We start from the raw sequence: 19,397 nt of genomic DNA, 5'->3' as shown, positions 1-19,397 counted from the left end.
CCACGCCTGAATCTGTCCTCTACACTATACTCCCCTTCACTCACGATCAGCTTGAAGCTGAAATTCTGAAGGCCCAGCCAAGTTCCCTGTTCTCCAAATTGAGCGCATCTTTGGCTTTCCTCTGCGAGTCTGGCACTCGAAACCTTCCCTGCTTTGACCCGCTCCCAAGACTCTCGGAGCACACAACCATCCATACTCGTTGCCCATGATGTCTTCGTCTCCACACAGCCCAGATGTCAGACAGACACCACCATGCTCTTCAGACAACCCGCTCAAAGAGCTGCGAGAGATCCCGGCACCCCGAGGCTGGCCCATCATCGGCAACGTTGCGCAGATTGATCAGAATTTCCCGTTGAGGACTTTCGGGGAGTTTGCGGATCAGTATGGTAAGTTCGCTCAGTAATTGCATCTCTTTGAACAAATTATCAAGAAGGCGATATTGATCAATCGTCCACGGCTCCGTAACAGGAGAGATATTCGCGATCAGACTGCCAGGCGGCCGCAAAATCAACATCGCCTGCAGTGCGGCCCTCGTGCCAGATCTCAGCGACGAGACGAGGTTCAAGAAGAACCCACAGGGTGCTCTCGAGGTGCGTATTATTGACACCGCGCGACAGAGACGGCGTGGAGTTAATAAGAGACGTGGTACAGCAAGTCAGAAATGCGGTCAACGATGGCCTCTTTACTGTAAGTCCAACCCTTGATATAGTCCAGGAATGATTGCCAGTCCACTGACCACACGCCCCCTTCTTCTCCCGCCAGGCTCGACCCAACGAACCGAACTGGGGCATAGCCCACCGCATACTCATGCCAGCCATGGGACCCATGGCGATCCGCGGCATGTTTGACGAGATGCACGACCTTGCCACACAACTCGTCATGAAGTGGGCGCGCCACGGGCCCTCGTACCCCATCATGGCGACCGACGACCTGACACGGGTCACACTCGACACGCTGGCCCTGTGCTCCATGGGGTTCCGCTTCAACAGCTACTATACTCCCGAGGTGCTACCCTTCTTGAAATCCATGGGGTCGTTCCTGCAAGAGTCGGGGCGGAGGATAGGCAGGCTGCCCTTGCCCGAGTTTTGCTACAAGAGCGAGAACGAGGCGTACTTCAACGATGTCAAGGAGATGCGAGCTACCGCGCAAGGCGTGCTCAATGAGCGCAAGCGTGAAGGCCCTGGCGGCAGGAAGGACTTGCTACAGGCCATGATGGACGGCGTGGATAAAGTGACGGGCCAGAGGATGACGGACGACAGCATCCTGGACAATCTGCTCACGTTTCTCGTCGCAGGGCACGAGACCACATCGGGGCTGTTGTCGTTTGCATTTCATGAGCTGCTGAGCAGCCCTGAAGCATACCGCAAGGCGAGAGACGAGGTTGATCGCGTCGTTGGGTCTGGGCCGATTACGGTCGAGCACATGAGCCAGCTGCCATATCTCGAGGCGGTGAGTAAACTGATATTTCGACAAGCCCCTGGGACACATCATCTGTAGATCCAAGTACCTTCACCCAAGCCGAGTGCTAATATGGGCCGTCAACAGGTCCTGCGCGAGACTTTGCGCCTTAGTGCCCCAATTGCGCTGTACACAGTCGAAGCCCAGGATGATACAGAGATCAACGGCTGGGACGGCAAGTACAGCATACCCAAAGGCCAGCCAGTTTCTCTTCTTCTCACCAAAGTCCACCGAGACAAACGCGTGTACGGAGATGACTCCCTTGAGTTTAAGCCCGAGCGCATGCTCGAGGACAAGTTCAACAAGCTCCCGTCAGGAGCGTGGAAACCCTTTGGCAACGGCTCGAGAGGTTGTATAGGCCGCGGCTTCGCCTGGCAAGAGTGCCTGCTCATCATCGCTATGATCCTGCAGAACTTCGACTTGTTCCACTTTGACCCGAGCCAACCAGTCGGCATCAAGCAGACATTGACCCTCAAGCCCGACAAGTTTTTCATGCGGGCCATTCCGCGCGATGGACTCAATGCAACTGACATTCAAGCCCGGCTCAATGGCAACGTCGATGGTGTATCGAGCCGCAAAAGTTCTGACGCGGACTCGGGCGTCAGTGGGCTCAACGACAAGGCTAGTGTGACACAGACAGGCCAACCCATGACGATTCTTTATGGTAGTAATAGCGGGACCTGCGAGAATCTGGCCCAACGGCTTGCAAGTGATGCCGCGAGCCACGGCTTCAGAGCCACCATGCTTGACGTGATGGACGCCGGCATCGACATCCTCCCCAGCAAGCCAGCTAACCAGCCCGTTATTTTCATCACGCCTTCTTACGAGGGCAAGCCAGCAGACAACGCAGCCAGATTCATCTCATGGATAGAGGGCCTCGAAGATGGAAGCAGCTGCACCCTCGGCGGGGTGCAGTACGCAGTCTTTGGCTGCGGCCACCACGACTGGGCGTCCACCTTCCACAAAGTCCCCAAGTTCCTCGACGCCAAGCTCGAACTTCTCGGTGCGACTCGCGTGGCAGAGATGGGCCTGTGCGATGCCGCCCGGGGCAAGATGTTTTCAGACTTTGAGACCTGGGAAGACAAGATACTCTGGCCGGCGCTGGGCAAGGCTTTCGGCATCTCCCCTTCGTCGACTCAGGGACTATGCGGTGGCGAGCAGCAGTCATATACGGCAACACCAGCTCAGCTGGATATCTCCGTTTCTAGTCTCCGCCCGTCGAAGTTGCGACACGACGTCAAGCAAGCTACTGTCACGCATGCACGCAGACTCACTGCCGAAGGCGAACCGGCGAAGCAGCATCTCGATATTGAGCTACCTAGTGGTATGACGTATCGCACGGGCGACTACCTCGCTGTATTGCCGTACAATCCACGGGAGAACGTGGATAGGGCGATGCGGCGGTTCTCGCTGCCGTGGGATGCAAGTATCGCGGTTAACAACCATGAGAATGGCAATAGTGGCAGCGCGATACCAACGGGCTCAGCGGTCTCTGTGAGGGAGGTTCTCTCGGCTTATGTCGAGCTGGGTGACCCTGCTACCAAGAGGGTGAGTACTGAGATTCGGTGGTCCTGCACTTACATACGAGATGCATGCTGATTTTGCAATGATTTCTCAGAGCATCCGGACCTTGGCGAGTCACACAACCAACAAGACGGAGCAAGAAGCCCTCGATCGCCGCGCCGACGAGTTCGAAGACACTGACCTGAGATTGTCCGTGCTCGACCTCCTCGAGATCTACACATCAGTGACCTTGCCGCTGGGCGTCTTCTTGACCATGCTACCATCGATGAGAGTCCGACAATAGTATGTCCTGTTTACCTATTCTCCCAGAAACCTAACCTGCACACACACAGGAAGACGCCATGGCTAACAAAACACCCCAAAATCCTAAACAGCTCGATATCCTCCTCCCCGCTCCTCAACCCCAAGAGGGCATCAATAACCCTCTCAGTCCTCGACAGCTCCTCTCACCACCTCTGCCCCGACGGGCCAACCGACACAACAACAATCAGGCACAACCATCTCGGCGTGGCATCCACGTACCTCGCGTCCCTCTGCCCCGGAGACCCCATCCACGTCTCCGTCCGCTCCTCACACGCGGCCTTCCACTTGCCCGCACACCCGCACGCCACGCCGATCATCTGCGTCGCCGCGGGCAGCGGCCTCGCGCCGTTCCGGGGGTTCCTGGAGGAGAGGGCGGCCATCATGGGGGTTTCCCATTCCATCGCAGCAACGGCCGAGTCTGGTTCAACCGGTGAGCAACAGGCGAAGCTCGCGCCCGCAGTGCTGTACTACGGCTGCCGCGGTCCCGGGCTCGACGACATCTATGCCTCTGAGCTTGCTGCCTGGGAGGCCCAGGGCGTGGTCAGCATACGGTGGGCGTATAGCAGGTGTCCCGAGAAAGGGTTCGGGGGCAGGAGCAGATATGTCCAGGACGCGATGGCCGCGGACAGGGAGAACGTGCTGGAACTGTGGAGGGAGAAGGGGGCGAAGATGTATATCTGCGGATCGCGGAAGGTTGGTGACGGGGTGCGGAGGATGGCGATCAAGGCGTATGTGGATGTCGTCGGTAAAGAGAGGGCCGGGGAGGAGATTCTGACGGGGGATGAAGACATGACTGGGCTGAGAAGTGACGAGGAGCTCCAGGCTGAAGCAGAGAAGTGGTGGGAAGGGTTGAGGAACACGCGGTATGCGACCGACGTGTTTGACTAAGATGGCTAGTCAAAGGATCGCATCAGTTTGTATTGCTCGCGTCATCGTTCTCTGGAGATTCGGAGATGATATTGGTACACTGTTTGTCAGTTCTCATTCTCGTTACACCGGGGCTTCTATCGTTTAAAGTTGTAACTCGGCACGTGGAGAGTTTGTCGCGGTTTGTGAACATTCTGCGATCCGCTGGGAGCAGCGCACGTTATTGACAAGGGGGTATCATGTTAGCTCAATTCTCGTTTAAAACTCCATCTCCTCAACCTCCATCCCACAAATCGAACACGTCTTGACTGTCGCCCCGTCCGCATTCTCGACAACCCGTCCCCACTCGTGAACGTGCTTGCCACCGTTCCCAACGACGTCGCCAAACTTTGCCTTCTCACCTGCTGCCCCAGCTCTGCCCCCGCCTCCTCCTATACCTCCGCCCAGTTTGCCCGTCTGCCGCCGATACGCGTCCGTGCGCGTTCTCTTTTTCAAGTCGAGCAGCTTCTCCTTGAACTTGGCCTCCTTGCGCTTCTTCTTCTCGGCCTCGCGGCGCTCAAACTCGGCGTCCAGGGCTTCCGGGGACCCCCACTTCTTTTCTGAAAAGGCATACTCCTCGACCTGGCACCGCAGGAAGAGCATCATGTCGTGCCAGTGTGACTTGTGTGGGTTCGGCTTGGACAAATGTGGAAGCAGCTCGTCGTCGCGGAGCTCAGCTATAGTATTGCAGTTAGTATTTCTTGTTTTGCCCACGCGAACTTGTGTGAAGGAAAAGAAAAGCTTACGATCCGTCAAGAGGTAGTCATCCTTGCACTCCGTCTTTGTGAGTAGGCTGTACTTCTCGGGCAGTTTCTCCTTGCACGCCCCGCACACAGCCAGCCCGAAGACTTCCTCCCACACGAAATCGATCTCGAGGCTGCCGCACTCGCGACACGTTTTCCTCTCCTTCTCGTCCTTGAGCACGCTCAGTCCCGGCTCAAAAGGGCCGGCCTTCTGCCGGCGCAGCTTGCGCAGGAGCTGCAGCCTCTCCCAGTCGCGCAGGCTCATCCCCGCCGGTCTCTGTTCCTGGCTCGGATCGTCGCCGGGCTTTCCCGGTGCTCCTCCTGCTCCCCCCGCGGTCGCTGCCGACCCGTTCGCCACGGACCCGGACATGGCCTTGTTCCACGGGTCGTCCTCGGCCGCGAGGAACCCGCCTTTCGTGTCGACCATCTTGCCAAAGTCGTAGTCGACAAACTTTGTAAATTTCCTCGCGGGCCGGATGGCGCCCTCGGCCTCGCCGGGCTTTGTCGCGTCCCCCGCGGGTTTCAGTATCCTGCCGTCGCGGCTCGTGGCGGGGGCGTTGCTGGCGGACAGCCGCACCGAGGCTCGAGTCGCCGGGCTTGGTGCTGCCGCTGCTGCTGGTGCCGTGCTCGTGGGTATGTCTCCATGTGCTCCGCCGTCACTCCCGACCATCATGGCGTCGTGGCCCCGCTTGCGGGCCTGGGTCTGTGACTGCCGCGGGATGTGGACGTCTTCGGTGGCGATGAAGCCGGAGGAGGTGCGTGCGAGGGTCGGGACGCCGGCGGCGCGCTGGGCGGCTTCGTGCTGGTCGCGCAGAGCTTTGGCCTTGAGTCTGTTCTCTTCCTGTTTTTTTCAAGAAGAGGAGGGTTTTGGTCAGCTCTGTAGGAAGGGGATGATAGAGGCAACCGGGCCGGGCTCTCCTTTGTCGCGGGGTGGGAACGTGCTCACGATGCGACGGGTGACTTCTGGGGTGGGCGGCGATGCGATGACGTCCTTTGAGGCGCGGGTGCGCCGTGGCGGCGTCGAGGGGCCGTCCATGGCGGGCGCTGTGTGTGATGTTGGACCGTCTCGTGTGCGACGCTGCTGCTCAAAAACGAAGGCGACGTCTCCAGAAGTGAGGTCGTCAGACCCGGGTGGTGTGCAGTTCGCAGTTGTGAATAATTAAAAGTGCTCGCAGCGGTAGGGTGACTTATCACGCTGGATCAGATGCACGCTGCCGCCACCACACACTAAAACGTGCCAGGGGTGGTGACGTCGCCAGGGTCTCAGTGAGCCCGCCCCCTCCGAGCACAGTTAGTGGAGCACATGCACCACCAGCATGCTGCTTGCATGGCCTCGCATGGGAACCTGGAGAAAACATTGCGTGCTCACATCAGACAGACCCAGGGCCCAGCAATCTCTGCGGAGTATGCCCTCTGCATGCGCGCCATGATGATGCGGATCGTCGTCGTCACATCCCTGCCGCCGTGTCCGTCTCCGGCGGGTTAGAGGCCGAGGTTGCCTGCCATGGTGCGCAGCCGTGGCCCGCTGGGACTGATTGATTGATTGGCATCGACGAAGTATGTACTGATCACACAACACAACATCGATATTCCAGTGACACAGAAACGCTCTATTGATCCGACCAGTCTCTGAGACTGAATCCAGGCTATTTCCATATCCTCCCCCATCATCAGTTCTATGACTACGACTGCAGTGGATGCTGAACGGCCATCTTGCCGAACCTGCCCTGCTTCTCAACACGCTCCAGCTCGACCAAGGCATCTTCCGCGCTCCCACTCCAGATGTCGACGGCAGGCAGCACAAAGGCCTCACCGTAGTTCCCGACCACCCACTGCAGAGCGGCCGTCGTTCTCGCCGCCTTTGCCTCGTCTGCCGGGATGACTATCGGCTGCGGCTGACCCCGGACAGCCAGCGTCACGTCCCGAGCCCGCGAGGCAAAGGGCAAGATTGCGCGCGAGCCCACAGCTACAACGGACACGAGGACGACCCCATTGCCAGGCAACGCACCGCAGCGGGTCATCTGTTCGAAAGACGAGAGGCCATCACCACCACCACCACCACCATTACCAAAGCTCCCAGCGGCGTCCAGGGCGTACCGAATAGGCCCCTCCTGCTGCTCCTCGACTGCTGCCAGGATCTTGGCCCCGACCTCGGCATCGTGGTAGTCGAAGCAGTGCGTGGCTCCCAGGCGCCGGAGCATCTCGTGCCGGGCGGGCGAGGCAGTCACGATGATGGACTTGACGCCGCAGGCCCGGGCCAACTGTATCGCACAGCTACCAACCGCCGCGGAGCCGCCCCATATGAGCAACGGGCCGACGATGCCGCCGCTGCCAGCCTGGTGTTTGGTCTGGGTTGATTCGTGTGCGTCAGGGACCCTGGCAGCCACCTCGGCCGGTTTGCCCACCACGTCTGTCTGGCTGACATTTTGGGGCAGCGGGAAGCCGAAGACGTTGAACAGGACGTCCGCCGCGGTGCAGGCAACGACGGGCAGGCATGCGGCGTGGTGCATCGGCAGGTTGCCCGGCACACGGAAGAGACAGTCCACCGGGCAGGCCAGGAACTCCTGGTGCGCGCCGTACCGCGCGGGACGGCCAACGCCCGTCGGCGTCATCCCGGCCACGGCGTCCCCAGGGCTCAGTCCACAGTCGGGAGGGCAGGACACGACGTGGCCGCTGAAGTCGTACCCGAGGACTACGGGCGTTATGCCGAGATGTGTTCCGTGACGGACGTCGGCCGGGTTGACGCCCGAGAACTGGACTTTCACGAGGACCTCGTCGGCCTGGGGAACTGGCATGGTGTAGTTGCGCTTGACTGACAGTTGGCAGTCTCTGTCCATGTACAGAGCCGTGTTTGTGACCTCGGCCATGTTGGTGATGTAATGTGCTTCAACGGACTCGAGGCAAGAACGTGAAAAGAGGCAACGGTATTGTCAGGAAACACAGTAAGGAATCAAGTAGACGGTACTGAACTCTAATTCGAGAAGACGAACCGAATTGTTTCTCTGGGCTTTATCATGGAGTTGAGGCCCGGACTCTCGGGAAGTATAAGACCGATACCTTGGTTTAGCGCTCTTGATCCTGGCCAGGAGAGGCTACGAGTCGGTAACACGGCGTTCAGTGGAGCCGAAGTGCGAATCGCACAGGCCAGGTCCACGCGGCACGTCGATATGGACATGACTTAGAAGACAGGGCTACCTTCAGACCTTTCGATTAAGTGTTCCCGGGCCCGATCTCCACGTTTAAACTTTAACGCTTAGCAAGGGGGGTACCTGCCCCTCATTGTCGGCACCACGGCTTCCTTCAAGTACCGAAACCACGTGCTGCACATGGGGCCATTATGTACCACTGTTTCTGGAGCCCTCATAGTCATGGCTTTTCGTAAACGCCACATTCGGCTCAACAATGACGCTATCAATATCTCTTTGTCAAGGTTGAAGCGCCCAGATTTCAAGTCCCTCTCTGTTTGATGACTCCCTTCCGTCAAGTTTCTGCGCTTCGCCGGGAGACGGAACCTCACACCTCATGAGGTCCTGCCTTCAGATCAATAAATAAAAAAGCGTCCCCAAAGCAGACCGCTCCCTGTCCCCAGCCATTGTCATGTGAGGGGGTCCGGACGGGAACTCGACCTCTGGCGGCGCCTTCGGGTCTCGACTTCGCGCCGCTGAGAGTCGGGAGTGCCCGAGTCAGCAGTGTCCGGGATATGAGTCTTTCGTAGGGTTTCGTAGGGTGAGTCAATTGTATCCGGGGCCCGAGTGATCTCTGGCGTGGGCCAGCGTGTTGCGGATGAATCTTCAGTCTCGGCTTCCCGGCTGTGGTTGCGCAAATGCTACAAGGTATGTATTGATCAATACTGTGTATGGTGTTGCTTCTCGTTGGGTTAACATAGAAGAGAGAGAGAGAGAGAGACAGAGAGAGGTTAGAATAGAGCTCTCCTCCAGGCCAGGGAAAATAGTAAGACGCCATTGCCATGTCTCGACGCCACCCAAGGATGAACGAGCACTGGGAGGAGAAGCGTGCCGACATGACCAAGATCCACATCGCAGCATGAATTGGCGCGAGGTACTCCCGCCAACCTGCATACATTGGAGTCCTTCCGTAGATTTGAGGAGACCTGCCAATGATGAGAAATGATGAGTAGTGCATCTCTCGGGCTAGGGAACCGTTCTACTTGTCACATATGCTTGGCGATCACATCTGGCGCAAAATCACCACGACAACAGGCTATTTTGGCACAAGAAGCAGGAGTGGTATAACCTGGCAAGGTTCTCCGATTCCTTCATGATGTTTCGAACGGTTGGGAGGATGCGCCACGTCTGGCGGATGCCCGTCCTAGGTTTCGACTGCGGAGTAGAAGGAAGGCGTCCCCAACACCTGCTAGCATTGGACCCTAGCTTCCAGTCAAGCCCGACAATTATCCATTTTATGATCAAGTCACATTTGGTCCATAGCAAGGCCGTGTGCCTGAGCACAAGGGTGTGCCAAAAACTGATAGTTACTCCAGCAAGTATATATTTCAGACCGTCCGCCTTTTATTTCTCTACTGGATTATGCGTATATTCGTGCGTTGCAAAGCACTCAGACCACAGAGTGACCTGGAGCACCTACGCACGCACTGCGCCCACAATGTATATAGTACATGGCTCCTGGTGAGTAGTCGCTTCCCATCGAAGCTCTACTCCTCCTTGGCGCCACCACGGCCGGAACGCTCGGCAGCCTCGACGGCCTTCTTGTCGCTCTGGGTGGCACCGCTCATGGCGCTCATGAAGCCGGCAGGCTGCTTGAAGGGGCGCTTGAGGTCACCGCTGGCAGGCTTGCCAAAGATGTGGATCTTGACCATGTTGTGCTCGATGGCGCTCTTGAGGGGCAGGATGGACTGGATGAGGAGGGGGTTGGTGTACTTCATGTACAGGTGCATGAAGCCCATCATGGCCATGCCCATGGCCTGGGTGCGGAAGGCAGCCTTGATCTGCTGCGAGTCGTAGGCGTGGACGGTGGTGGTGACGAGCTTGGGCTCCTCGGTGGAACCGACGGGAGCAGGCTCGACATACTTGAGGGTGGTGAGGTCTGGGAGTGACGCAAGTCGTGTTAGTGGTGTGTCTCGGCGGAAAGGTTAACGAAAGGCGACTGCGGACGTACCCTTCTTCTTGTTGATGAGCATCTGGCAGTAGACGTAGAGACCAGCAATGATGAGGTTGCTGAGGAGGTACATGGCGCGGACACCGTTGAGGACGTTGGGGTCGTCAAAGGGGACGCGCTTGGACACCTGCATCATTCCGAGAATGATGACGATGTTGACACTGGGGGCATTGAAGGTCAGCGCCTGGTTGATCGAGTGCTCGCTCCATCGTGCTGTGGCCGCACGACACGTGCGGAGAGAGCCAAACGACAAGCGAAAGAGGCGACCTACACCTGGGGGCTGAGAGCGGCCATTTTGACGGTATTGATTTGGAACAGGAGGCGAGAGGCGAACGGTAGAGCGGCCGGCTGGTGGAGGATGAGGTCCGGGAGGATGCGCAGTGGCAGAGAAGCTGGAGGGACGAGCGTGGGCGGGAGGAGAAGTTGTCGCGAGGATGAGGACAGGCTGGTGGTTTTGACTGGCAGGGTGGCGGAGAGTGGAGGCGGCGGCAGAGAGAGGAAGGCGGAGGGCGGAGGGCAAATTGCGGTCCCAGGGCAGAAGAGCATGGAGCGCCACCGAAGATAAATAAAGGTGGAGCCCGCTCGCAATGCGGTCCCAAGCAGGCAGAGGCTCTGGCTGGCCCCTCCCGCGCGGTAAGTATGTCAGCACTCTTACTACGTGCGCTAAAGTTGCCTCAAGGTTGCAAGGTACGTGCTGCTCTGCGCCCGTAATTGCATCCTGGCGAATCCAGTCCCTGGCTGATGGTGCTCTGGCAACGATCCATTGTCAGGGTCCTCGGCCGACAGGCGACCCCTGCTCCGCGCCATCTGTCCACAGCACGCCCACCACGCCGGAACCAACGCTTGGTAATCGTGTAGTTTCTTCTCATGCCAAAGGCAGATATCTATCTCCCATCACAAGATCCATGGCGACAAACTCTGGACTACAGCCAGGTCTTGACCAATGGTGTCGCAGACGAGCGGCGACGGCGTCCTGAGCAGACCACAACCACAAGACGGGGACAATACCCAATGACTTCCTTCGTTCTCTCTTCTGCCAGTCTTCACTCTATGAGAATCCAACGCGGCTTGCTGTGCCACTCCACATATGGCACTGACTCCCCTCATACACAGGTTCCCATGCAGCGGGTATATGGGATCGTGGGCGATAGCGGAGGCGGTTGCATCTATGGACACAATAGTATCCTTGCCGCGACGCAACTTCCCCCAAGGTCACATACATACCTGGGGGCTTCCGCCATGTGATATCCAGCATTCACCTCGCTGCCAGCAAAAGGGAACGCTACAGGAGAACCTGGCTGGTGACTTGCCACGACCTTTGAGTGTTGTGCGGCAGATTGACGCCTTCGTCTCTGCGCGGTTCCAACAGAGGCGTCCTGAGCATGGCATGTGTCATGACTGCCGCAGCTAACTTGCCGTCGGGGGCTGCCGACTGCGGGGCCACCACCGCCGGCCGGAGCTGGGGGAGAACATTCATCCCTCCCTCTGGTCTTTGCGGGTGCCCGTCCGGGGTCGCTCGTGCTACCCCACCGGCTCGGGGCAGCTTTCTTTAAAATGCCAGAGTGCCCTACTCCAGGAGCCGGCCTGCGGAGCGCGGAGAACTGCAACTGCTGAACCAGAGACCGACTTTGACTCAAAACAGCACAATGGTACAGCCAGGACAGCTCTTTGTGACCATGGAGCCCCAGCCGGGGCTTCCACTGCAGCAATTCCACGAGTGGTGAGCCGCCTTTGCCCTCCTGCTCCTTCCCACGCTGCCGGGCCACTCCGGGCTGCCTTCCCCGCAGTCCCATGTTTCCCCTCCGGCTTCAACTAACACCACCCGCAATGGCAGGTACAACAACGAGCACGGCCCGACCAGGCTCAGCATCCCCCAAATCTTTGTCAACGGCCTCCGCTACCAGGCCACCGACGGCCAGAAGCCGACCTTCCTCGCTGCCTATGACGTCACGGACATGTCCCATCTCGAGACCGAGTCCTACCTCAAGCTCCGAGCAAACCGTTCGCCCCGCGAGGCGCAAACCATCGGCCAGGTCGACGTCGTCAGATACTTCTGGGACCTCGTCGATACAGACCAGTCACCACTGTTCCTCCCCATCGAGAAACTCACCAACGACGAAGCCGAGGGTATCAGTCTCGCGGTCGTCCACTTCACGCCCAACGACGAGGCCCAGGAAAAGAAGTTTGAGGAGTGGTACAAGGCCGAGTACGCCCCCGCTATGTCCAAAGCCACGGGCTGGCTCAGGTCGCGGCTCTACAAGACCTCGACCCTCGAAGGCACCAAAGGTCCAGCCTCCTTCTGGGCCATGGTCGACTTTGCCAAGGGCACCAGCTTGTCCACGGATACGACATTGCCGCCAGCCTCGACAAAGTCCCTGAGCACAATCGCGCAAGTCAAGGCGCAACGAACATACTCCCTCTTCTACGTATTCGGCGCCGGCAAACGCGATCTGCACCACCTGTCCCAGCTGGACAAGGCTCAATCGACCTTTGTCTCTGCCGACGAACAGACAAGGACGACCAATGACCCCGAGCCCGTCATCGAGTCGACAGTCACCACAGCTGATGGCCTCGTAATTCCGTACCGCCTCGAGGGCAACACGGACCCGAAGGCGCCAACAATTGCATTCTGCAACTCCCTCCTCACCTCGCTCAAGATGTGGGACCCCTTCGTGGCCATACTCAAATCCAAGAGACCCCAGTACCGAATCCTGCGATACGACACCCGCGGCCGCAACGCCATCCCCTCGCCCCCTACCCCGGCAACCCTATCTCTGGTGTCCGCGGATCTCATCTTCCTCCTGGACTGCCTGCGCATCGACAAGCTCGACACGCTGATTGGTGTGTCCATGGGCGGAGCTACCACGCTGCGCTTCGCCCTCGACTACCCAGACCGGCTCGCCCGATACATTGCCTGCGACTTCAACGCGGCCTCGAGTGCCGCCAACACGGAAGCCTGGAAGGGTCGCATCGCCTTGGCGGAGACGCCGCGCGTCGAGGAGTCCGGGAAGACGGGCATCCAGCACCTCGCGGGCCAGACGGTGGAGCGGTGGTTCCACCCGACGACCATGACGGCCAAGAAGGACACGGTGGTGCCGTGGATGACGGAGATGGTGGCGACCAACGACATTGAGGGCTTCCGGTACGGGTGCCAGGCCCTGTGGGACTACGACATGAAGAGCGAGATCAAGGGCTGCAAGGTGCCCGGCCTGCTCGTCGTGGGTGACGGGGATGGCAAAGGCGCTCTGGTCAAGGCCATGGACAGCTTCCGGGGCCAGATTGGTCCCAAGGAGGAGGGCGTCGAGCTTGCGATTGTGCCCGAGGCAGGCCACCTGCCCATGTGTGAGAGTCCGGAGGGCTTCTGGGCCGCGGTCGAGAAGTTCTTATGAGGAACCATGCTTGGATGTACTTTGCAAACTTTGATGACAAATTAACTAGACCCATGCAAAAGAAGTTCATCTTGGGGCGCTGCACGAGCATCCCCCCAGTCAAATCCACGTGGCTTGGGGATACTTCTCATTACCGATGATCCCGTCGGAAGGACAAAGGCACCGATGGTCTCGGCTGCTGACGTTACAGCGTTTCGCAAACCACGTGTGTGCTTTCCAGACACTGGATGACAAAGTGCATGCATGCGGCCATGCGTCCCTTGCAAGCGAGCAAGCATGCCACGTGCGTGTTCTTGACAAGGCCAGAAAGCCCTGCCCCTTGATCATACGTCACTCAGGATCCACCGCGACGAGGCATGAATGAGGCTCCCTGGCCTCACCAGAGCCGCCGTGTCCGGAGATCTGCAGCCCGTCAAGGTCTATCAAAGATGCAACGGACTCGGCGGCGTTTTGCTGCTTACACGGCAATCAACAGGGGGAGGTTGCTGCCAGGGTTGGCGAAACAGCAGCCAATCAGACTGCCAGAGTGTGTCTGAATCGGGGGATTGCTGTGGCGAGGTGTGGGCTAATTCCGGGGCTTACTGTAACGTTTGTGGGGGCTGGGTTCCACAACTCTTTACGCTGGATGGATCAGACTTGCAGAATCCGTGGCGCGCAAGTTGAAGCGACGCGCCCATACTTTTTTTCCAGGACATAATACCGCTGGATATCGAGGTTCAAAAGTACGATTGTGAAAGACTTGAACACCTAGCTCGCTTCTCGAAATTCTCGTCGGGACAATCTCAACATAATGTCAGGTTGCACTGGACCGTTCTGCCCATGGTTACCGACCTTGCGACGTAGCATAACTGTTTGCCAAGTCACACGTTTGTGAACCCCGGCACAGAGCGTGAGGACGCTGTCATGCCGAGAGCAGATTTGGCATGTCAGAACTCTATTCCAGAAAGAGGGTGCGACCGGAGAAGATCTGGCGTCATGCGAGTGGCATCCCTGTCGCCCTACCTAGCTTTCTCAGGGAACTCTTGCTGTGAGGACGGGCATCATGAGGCGGACCAGCTATGAGTCCTAGTCAGGATTTACAATGTGGCTGACTAGGCCTAAGTCCTTTCTGGCGTGGCTTTTGGCTGGAAGCTCTGTTGGGTCGATCACACTCTATTGAGAAATCGTCATGTCAGTCAACCAAGACGCTGCTTACTACCCACCAACCCGACTGCCGCCCTACCCCCAACCACATGCAGATCCACCTTTTCTGTTCCAAGCGCGCGCAGCCGCATCGATCCTTTGCGCCGGCCCTTCTTCTGTCTCCATGGATGATCGCCTGTTTATGATCCTGTATTGTGTAGCGGTGCCATGTGGCATTTAGTGTCTTTATGTCGATCGCCTTAGATCAGATAGAACAGCTGAGAAGGAGCTGAAGAAGAGGGTCGGACGATCTCTGTAGCCCAAACCTGATCCCAGATGTCCCTACAAACGTTGTTGCCCACAAGTGACCCCTGCTCTACCAGCTCTGGCCGCTACAAGGGGAGAAATGTCAAGGTTGGTCATATGGCAAGACTGCTGACTTGGCTTATTGTGCACGCGGGAGTTTCGCCCAACTATGAGCAAGAGGCGCAGTCACGGCTGGCTGTGTAGTGAAGGCAATTCGCCGTCTCCCTTTCTATGGATAAACTTGTGCATAAGCTGCGTTCAGTAATTTCGGTGTTGACAGTTCTTGGCTCTTCTTTTCCCTCTCTCCCATTCCAGGAGGGTTTCCTTCTTTGGTCTTTTTGTGTTTCATCGGCCGCCTGCATCGATCACACATCGCGCAAGCCATATCGCGACCGTCGTACGAAGGCATGTCAACTCGGACCTAGGCGATTGCGGGAGCATGCGAATCACGCCCTCGACGACACCATAGAGATTCACACGAGGTGTACCCTCGGTCCTGCGACAAGCTGGGCGAGAATACACAATTCATCTCCGAGACTCGACGGAAAGCACAAGAGACATTCCCGGGGATAATCGAAGCACACAACGACGTGCTCACCTAATTGTGCAAAGGATACAACCAGCTCTGCGGCAGGCGTCTCCCATGCTTCAAGTGGTTGGCAGTGGCAGTTCTCATCGAGCCGCACTAGAACTTTGACATCGCGCAACATCCTCCAAGAAACACCAAAACATGTCCAACGAGGTCATAGCCGCGACGACGACGTCGTTCGTCTTTGCGCTCCTTGCTGTCGGCCTGAGGCTATACGCGCGCATCGCGCTGGTCAAGAAGCTCTATGGCGAGGACTACATCCTCACCTCATCCTTTGTGGTGGCAATGTCGTGGTGGGTGATCAAAGTAGTGGGTGAGTTGCTTTTATATAACATTCCATCTCGTCGCAGAGGTTACCGTGCCCGCGCACGTGCAAGTTGCTAATTGCGCTGTCTCCATCAGGGGCCACTAGGAATGCCGATGACGGCAACATCAGGTTATTAGCCATAGTGAGCAAACATCCCCCTGGACGCAATATTATCATAACCCCCAAATCTAACAAAGACAGATATCATGGTACGGTACCATCGCCTGGGGCCTCTGCTCCGCCCTGACCAAGCTGTCCATCGTGTACCAGTACTGGCGCGTGTTCGAGGACATCCGGTGGGTGCGGCAGCTGTGCAACATCCTCATGGCGCTGCTCGTGCTGTACGGCCTGTACTCGTTCCTCGGCGCCATCCTCATGTGCATACCCGTTAGCCACGCGTGGGCTCCCCTGGGGAGTCCGGGCGGGTCGTGCGCGGACCCCAGGATATACTACTACCTGACCTCGTCGGTCAACATCTTTGCCGACGTCATCATCTTTGCGCTGCCGGTCAAGCCGGTGCTCAACCTCAAGATTCCGCTCAAGCAGAGGCTTGCGCTGCTGTGCTGTTTCACTTTTGGGGCATTGTAGGTTTTTTTTGGTTTTTTTTTTGAAGTCCTCATATTGGAGTCGCGTGCTTTGTGTTTTGGAGTCGTTTGGCTAACAGACTGTACTCCAATCGTCAGTGTCATCATCTGCTCTATCGTTCGGCTCTACTGGCTTGTAGAACAAATGGGCATGAAGCCATCTCGGGGTATGTTTCTCTTGACAGTGAGCCTCAATACAGCCTCTCTTGAAACGCCGGCTGACCCTTTTGTGTCCCAGATGTCGTCGAAAAGGTCACCATCTGGGCCGGCATCGAGATGATGTCCAGCATCATCTGCACGTGCTTCCCCGTTCTCCGGCCCCTGGTCATGCGCTGGTTCCCCAAGCTCATGAGCGGCTCGCTCGGATCGTCCGCAAGGTCTCGCATCAGCAAGCATCTCCACCACCATAACCACGCCGGGCCGCCAAGGCAGAAACAGCAGCAGCCTCCCGTACCGGACCAGAGTCCCAAGAAGAGCCAGGAGAGCGGCAGTGACTCAAACGGGGACTACGCACAGCGCTTCGAGCTTGACTCCCAGCAGCACCAGCAGCAGCTTCAGAGTCAGGCAGCTCCAAAACCGCTCACGACTAAGAGTGCAGAAAGCAGACAGGAGCAAGGCGTCGCCGGCATCCCCCAGAACGTCCAGCAGCACGTCTCATGGAATAACAGACCATTCGAGAACACCAGCCAGCCGCAGGGCCCCCGACATCCGCAATTCCATCACAACAACGCAGGCAGCACAGGCACAGGCTCTCGCAGCCTGAGCAGTCCGGCACCGCCGTATGAGTCCCGGACCACGTCTCCGGCACCCAATATTGTCCCAAGCGGCGGCACCATGCACAACAACCTCGACCAAATTACCTACCCAGCACAAGTCTCCGACCAGCCGCGGCCGGGGTTCATGCCAGTCAGCCCGGAGAGCACATACGGCAGCTTCCGCGCGAGCACGGTCAGCGCCCTGAGCCACCACCCAGGGCAGAACGGCGGCGGGAACTTTCTGTACGGCACGCGGAGTAGCAGGAGCAGCGGCAGCCTGCGCGGCTCTCTGCTCGAGAGAATGAGCGGTAGTGGCAGCGGCAGTGGGCCGAGTTCATCGACCAGCACACCCAACCTGAGCCATCTGTACTATACTGGCGGCGTCGGCCAACATGCCGGAGTCGGGGCCAACAGCAGCTACTACTACCGTGCCTCGAGCAGCAGCAGCGTGTACAGTCGGTATAGTAGTAGTACTGCGGCGAAAGGGTTCCGCGGTCTCACGTCGGGCAGTCTGAGCTCGTTTGGCACGAGCACGGTGACGAGCACGGCGTCTGGCGGCGGGACGGGGAGCACGATGAATACCATCATCGACCATGATGATGAAGACGACGTGGCTGATGTTGCTTCCGGGCGCCGCGAGGGCTTGAGTTCTGCGGACGGTAAAATGGCTGTGGGGGTGGAGGACATTTCTGCCACGCTGGATTCCGCCATTGCGAATCTGCAGGAAAGGAGCAAGGCAAGGAACAACTACAACTACGACAACAACAACAACACTCAGAGTACAACTGCTCTCAGTCCGCTTAGCTACTCCAGCCAGAGCCCGCACGATGCAGACGACAGGGACGCTGGTGACGATAGTAACGACGATGACGATGACGACGACGACGGCGAAGAATTCATCTGTCACACCGCTACCTACGCGGTCGGCAACAACAACAACCCCTGGCAGAAGCGCACGCCATCCTCGTCGAAAGAAGTCCTGGAACAGCCTCGGTCGCCACACCCCGCATCGCCCGCCGTCTCCCCGATAAAGCCCACGCCGCGGCTCGTCCTGCCCCCGCTCTTCTTCCAGCCCGAGCACGCAGAGTATGAACACTATCGCATGTCCGTGTCACAGCCACACCTGCCGAGCTTCATGCCGCCGACCAGAGGGCTGCCGGCGATCCCTCAGACGCCAACCAGATCGTCGCTGGATCTCGAGGACGAGTACAGGGGGAAGAGGAAGAGCAGGAGGTCTGTAGTCAGTCCGATGGGCATGTTTGAGATGGCAGCTTGAACGTGTAGCCTTGATGGAGACTCTTTAAGGGGCTGACTGGAGCGAGGAGGCAGGCGTGGAGGGCTCTTATAATTTTGTTATGATACAACCAACTCACGTTATTATGCCTAAGTATTTATCACTGTTTGTCTTTCTCCTTTAAAAAGCTCTCTGGGTTTCTTTTGTGGGCTGAGTTGTATGCATGGTCGATATTGGGATCTGAGGACATATTTCGTGTGATACAAGTGTTTTACTTTCATCATACCACATGAAGTAGCCATACAGTCAGATGAGATTTTATCGCCCGTTGAATTTCCAGCCATACATTACGAGAACTGCAAAAAAATCTTTTAAGTGGAAGAATCTTTTAATTTTCTTTTTAAACCCCATTTTTTTTTTTTTCTCAAAGAAATTCTTGTCAAAACCGCATCAATCTACTTGTACCAGTCTGCTTTGCAATGCAGAAAGACTGGCACGATTGGCAAGTTACGACCATGACCTTAGCGAGCCCGACGTCATCCAGCAGGACGCCCGCAGTTCTCTGCCCCTGGCTAGCGCGTGTCGTGGCTGTCTAGCACGTGGGGCGCCGGACCACCGGCATGGTTCTAGGCCTTTGTCGTCTGCATCACTCGCGTGTCTTGCAAGATCAAATTGTCTCAGAAAATGAGCAGAGACCTGCCCCGAGTCAGCCCCTAGAGACAAGAAAGTCAAGACACTGTCCGGATTGAACTTTGGAAAGGGTACTCTCTGAGCCGATGATGGCCTCCAATCAGGCGTTGAGAGGGACCATGCAACGCAAGGTATGGCAGAAACCAGGTTAGCGGAGAACAGACATTGGATTCCGCAATTGTGGATTTTGCAAACACTAGGCGACGCGGATCAGAATTCCCATCCGCGATTCCCCATGCCAGGAGGAGGGGTCAGGAAGGACAATGACGATGTCCGATCCAGACCCTCGGGAGATCGACAGGAAAAGAGCAAACGTCGTGCGAGAAGTACACTCCCATGCTTCGTTGACCT

General features: G+C 57.6%; 7 protein-coding genes across 7 annotated transcripts; 3 read left to right on the top strand and 4 right to left on the bottom strand.

Moving 5' to 3' along the window:
* Positions 1–208: 208 nt before the first annotated feature.
* On the top strand, positions 209–4,196 carry B0I36DRAFT_390658 (cytochrome P450; the record flags this gene model as incomplete). The annotated part of the gene is made up of 7 exons (XM_046161401.1): positions 209–386; positions 469–590; positions 652–687; positions 763–1,449; positions 1,546–3,006; positions 3,149–3,264; positions 3,357–4,196. 7 exons carry the CDS (start codon positions 209–211, stop codon positions 4,171–4,173), a joined length of 3,417 nt encoding a protein of 1,138 aa, XP_046017926.1. The 3' UTR covers positions 4,174–4,196.
* A 51-nt stretch (positions 4,197–4,247) lies between these two features.
* B0I36DRAFT_309529 (XPA protein C-terminus-domain-containing protein) lies at positions 4,248–6,103 on the bottom strand. The gene is made up of 3 exons (XM_046152141.1): positions 5,881–6,103; positions 4,938–5,775; positions 4,248–4,868 (listed from the first exon to the last, which is right to left on the bottom strand). The coding sequence occupies exons 1-3, from the start codon at positions 5,968–5,970 to the stop codon at positions 4,411–4,413; spliced, it is 1,386 nt and encodes a 461-aa protein (XP_046017925.1). The 5' UTR covers positions 5,971–6,103; the 3' UTR covers positions 4,248–4,410.
* A 210-nt stretch (positions 6,104–6,313) lies between these two features.
* On the bottom strand, positions 6,314–8,276 carry B0I36DRAFT_309526 (chaperonin 10-like protein). Its single transcript, XM_046152140.1, has one exon. The coding sequence runs from the start codon at positions 7,799–7,801 to the stop codon at positions 6,617–6,619; it is 1,185 nt and encodes a 394-aa protein (XP_046017924.1). The 5' UTR covers positions 7,802–8,276; the 3' UTR covers positions 6,314–6,616.
* A 47-nt stretch (positions 8,277–8,323) lies between these two features.
* Positions 8,324–9,409, bottom strand: B0I36DRAFT_309525 (uncharacterized protein). The gene is made up of 2 exons (XM_046152139.1): positions 8,834–9,409; positions 8,324–8,767 (listed from the first exon to the last, which is right to left on the bottom strand). The coding sequence occupies exons 1-2, from the start codon at positions 9,075–9,077 to the stop codon at positions 8,448–8,450; spliced, it is 564 nt and encodes a 187-aa protein (XP_046017923.1). The 5' UTR covers positions 9,078–9,409; the 3' UTR covers positions 8,324–8,447.
* B0I36DRAFT_309524 (inorganic phosphate transporter Pho88) lies at positions 9,410–10,581 on the bottom strand. The gene is made up of 3 exons (XM_046152138.1): positions 10,342–10,581; positions 10,071–10,231; positions 9,410–9,998 (listed from the first exon to the last, which is right to left on the bottom strand). Exons 1-3 carry the CDS (start codon positions 10,362–10,364, stop codon positions 9,607–9,609), a joined length of 576 nt encoding a protein of 191 aa, XP_046017922.1. The 5' UTR covers positions 10,365–10,581; the 3' UTR covers positions 9,410–9,606.
* A 1,053-nt stretch (positions 10,582–11,634) lies between these two features.
* Positions 11,635–13,750, top strand: B0I36DRAFT_259003 (3-oxoadipate enol-lactonase). Its single transcript, XM_046151094.1, has 2 exons — positions 11,635–11,790; positions 11,905–13,750. The coding sequence occupies exons 1-2, from the start codon at positions 11,717–11,719 to the stop codon at positions 13,457–13,459; spliced, it is 1,629 nt and encodes a 542-aa protein (XP_046017921.1). The 5' UTR covers positions 11,635–11,716; the 3' UTR covers positions 13,460–13,750.
* Positions 13,751–15,205: 1,455 nt separating this feature from the next.
* B0I36DRAFT_426453 (uncharacterized protein) lies at positions 15,206–18,655 on the top strand. Its single transcript, XM_046162392.1, has 5 exons — positions 15,206–15,789; positions 15,879–15,925; positions 15,985–16,367; positions 16,467–16,534; positions 16,606–18,655. Exons 1-5 carry the CDS (start codon positions 15,618–15,620, stop codon positions 18,396–18,398), a joined length of 2,463 nt encoding a protein of 820 aa, XP_046017920.1. The 5' UTR covers positions 15,206–15,617; the 3' UTR covers positions 18,399–18,655.
* Positions 18,656–19,397: the final 742 nt, after the last annotated feature.

This window comes from Microdochium trichocladiopsis (assembly GCF_020744255.1).
Source record: "Microdochium trichocladiopsis strain MPI-CAGE-CH-0230 chromosome Unknown B0I36scaffold_1, whole genome shotgun sequence".
Lineage (NCBI taxonomy): Eukaryota > Fungi > Ascomycota > Sordariomycetes > Xylariales > Microdochiaceae > Microdochium > Microdochium trichocladiopsis.
The sequence above is the reverse complement of the archived record's forward strand: the minus strand, read 5'-3'. Positions and strand labels throughout refer to the sequence as shown.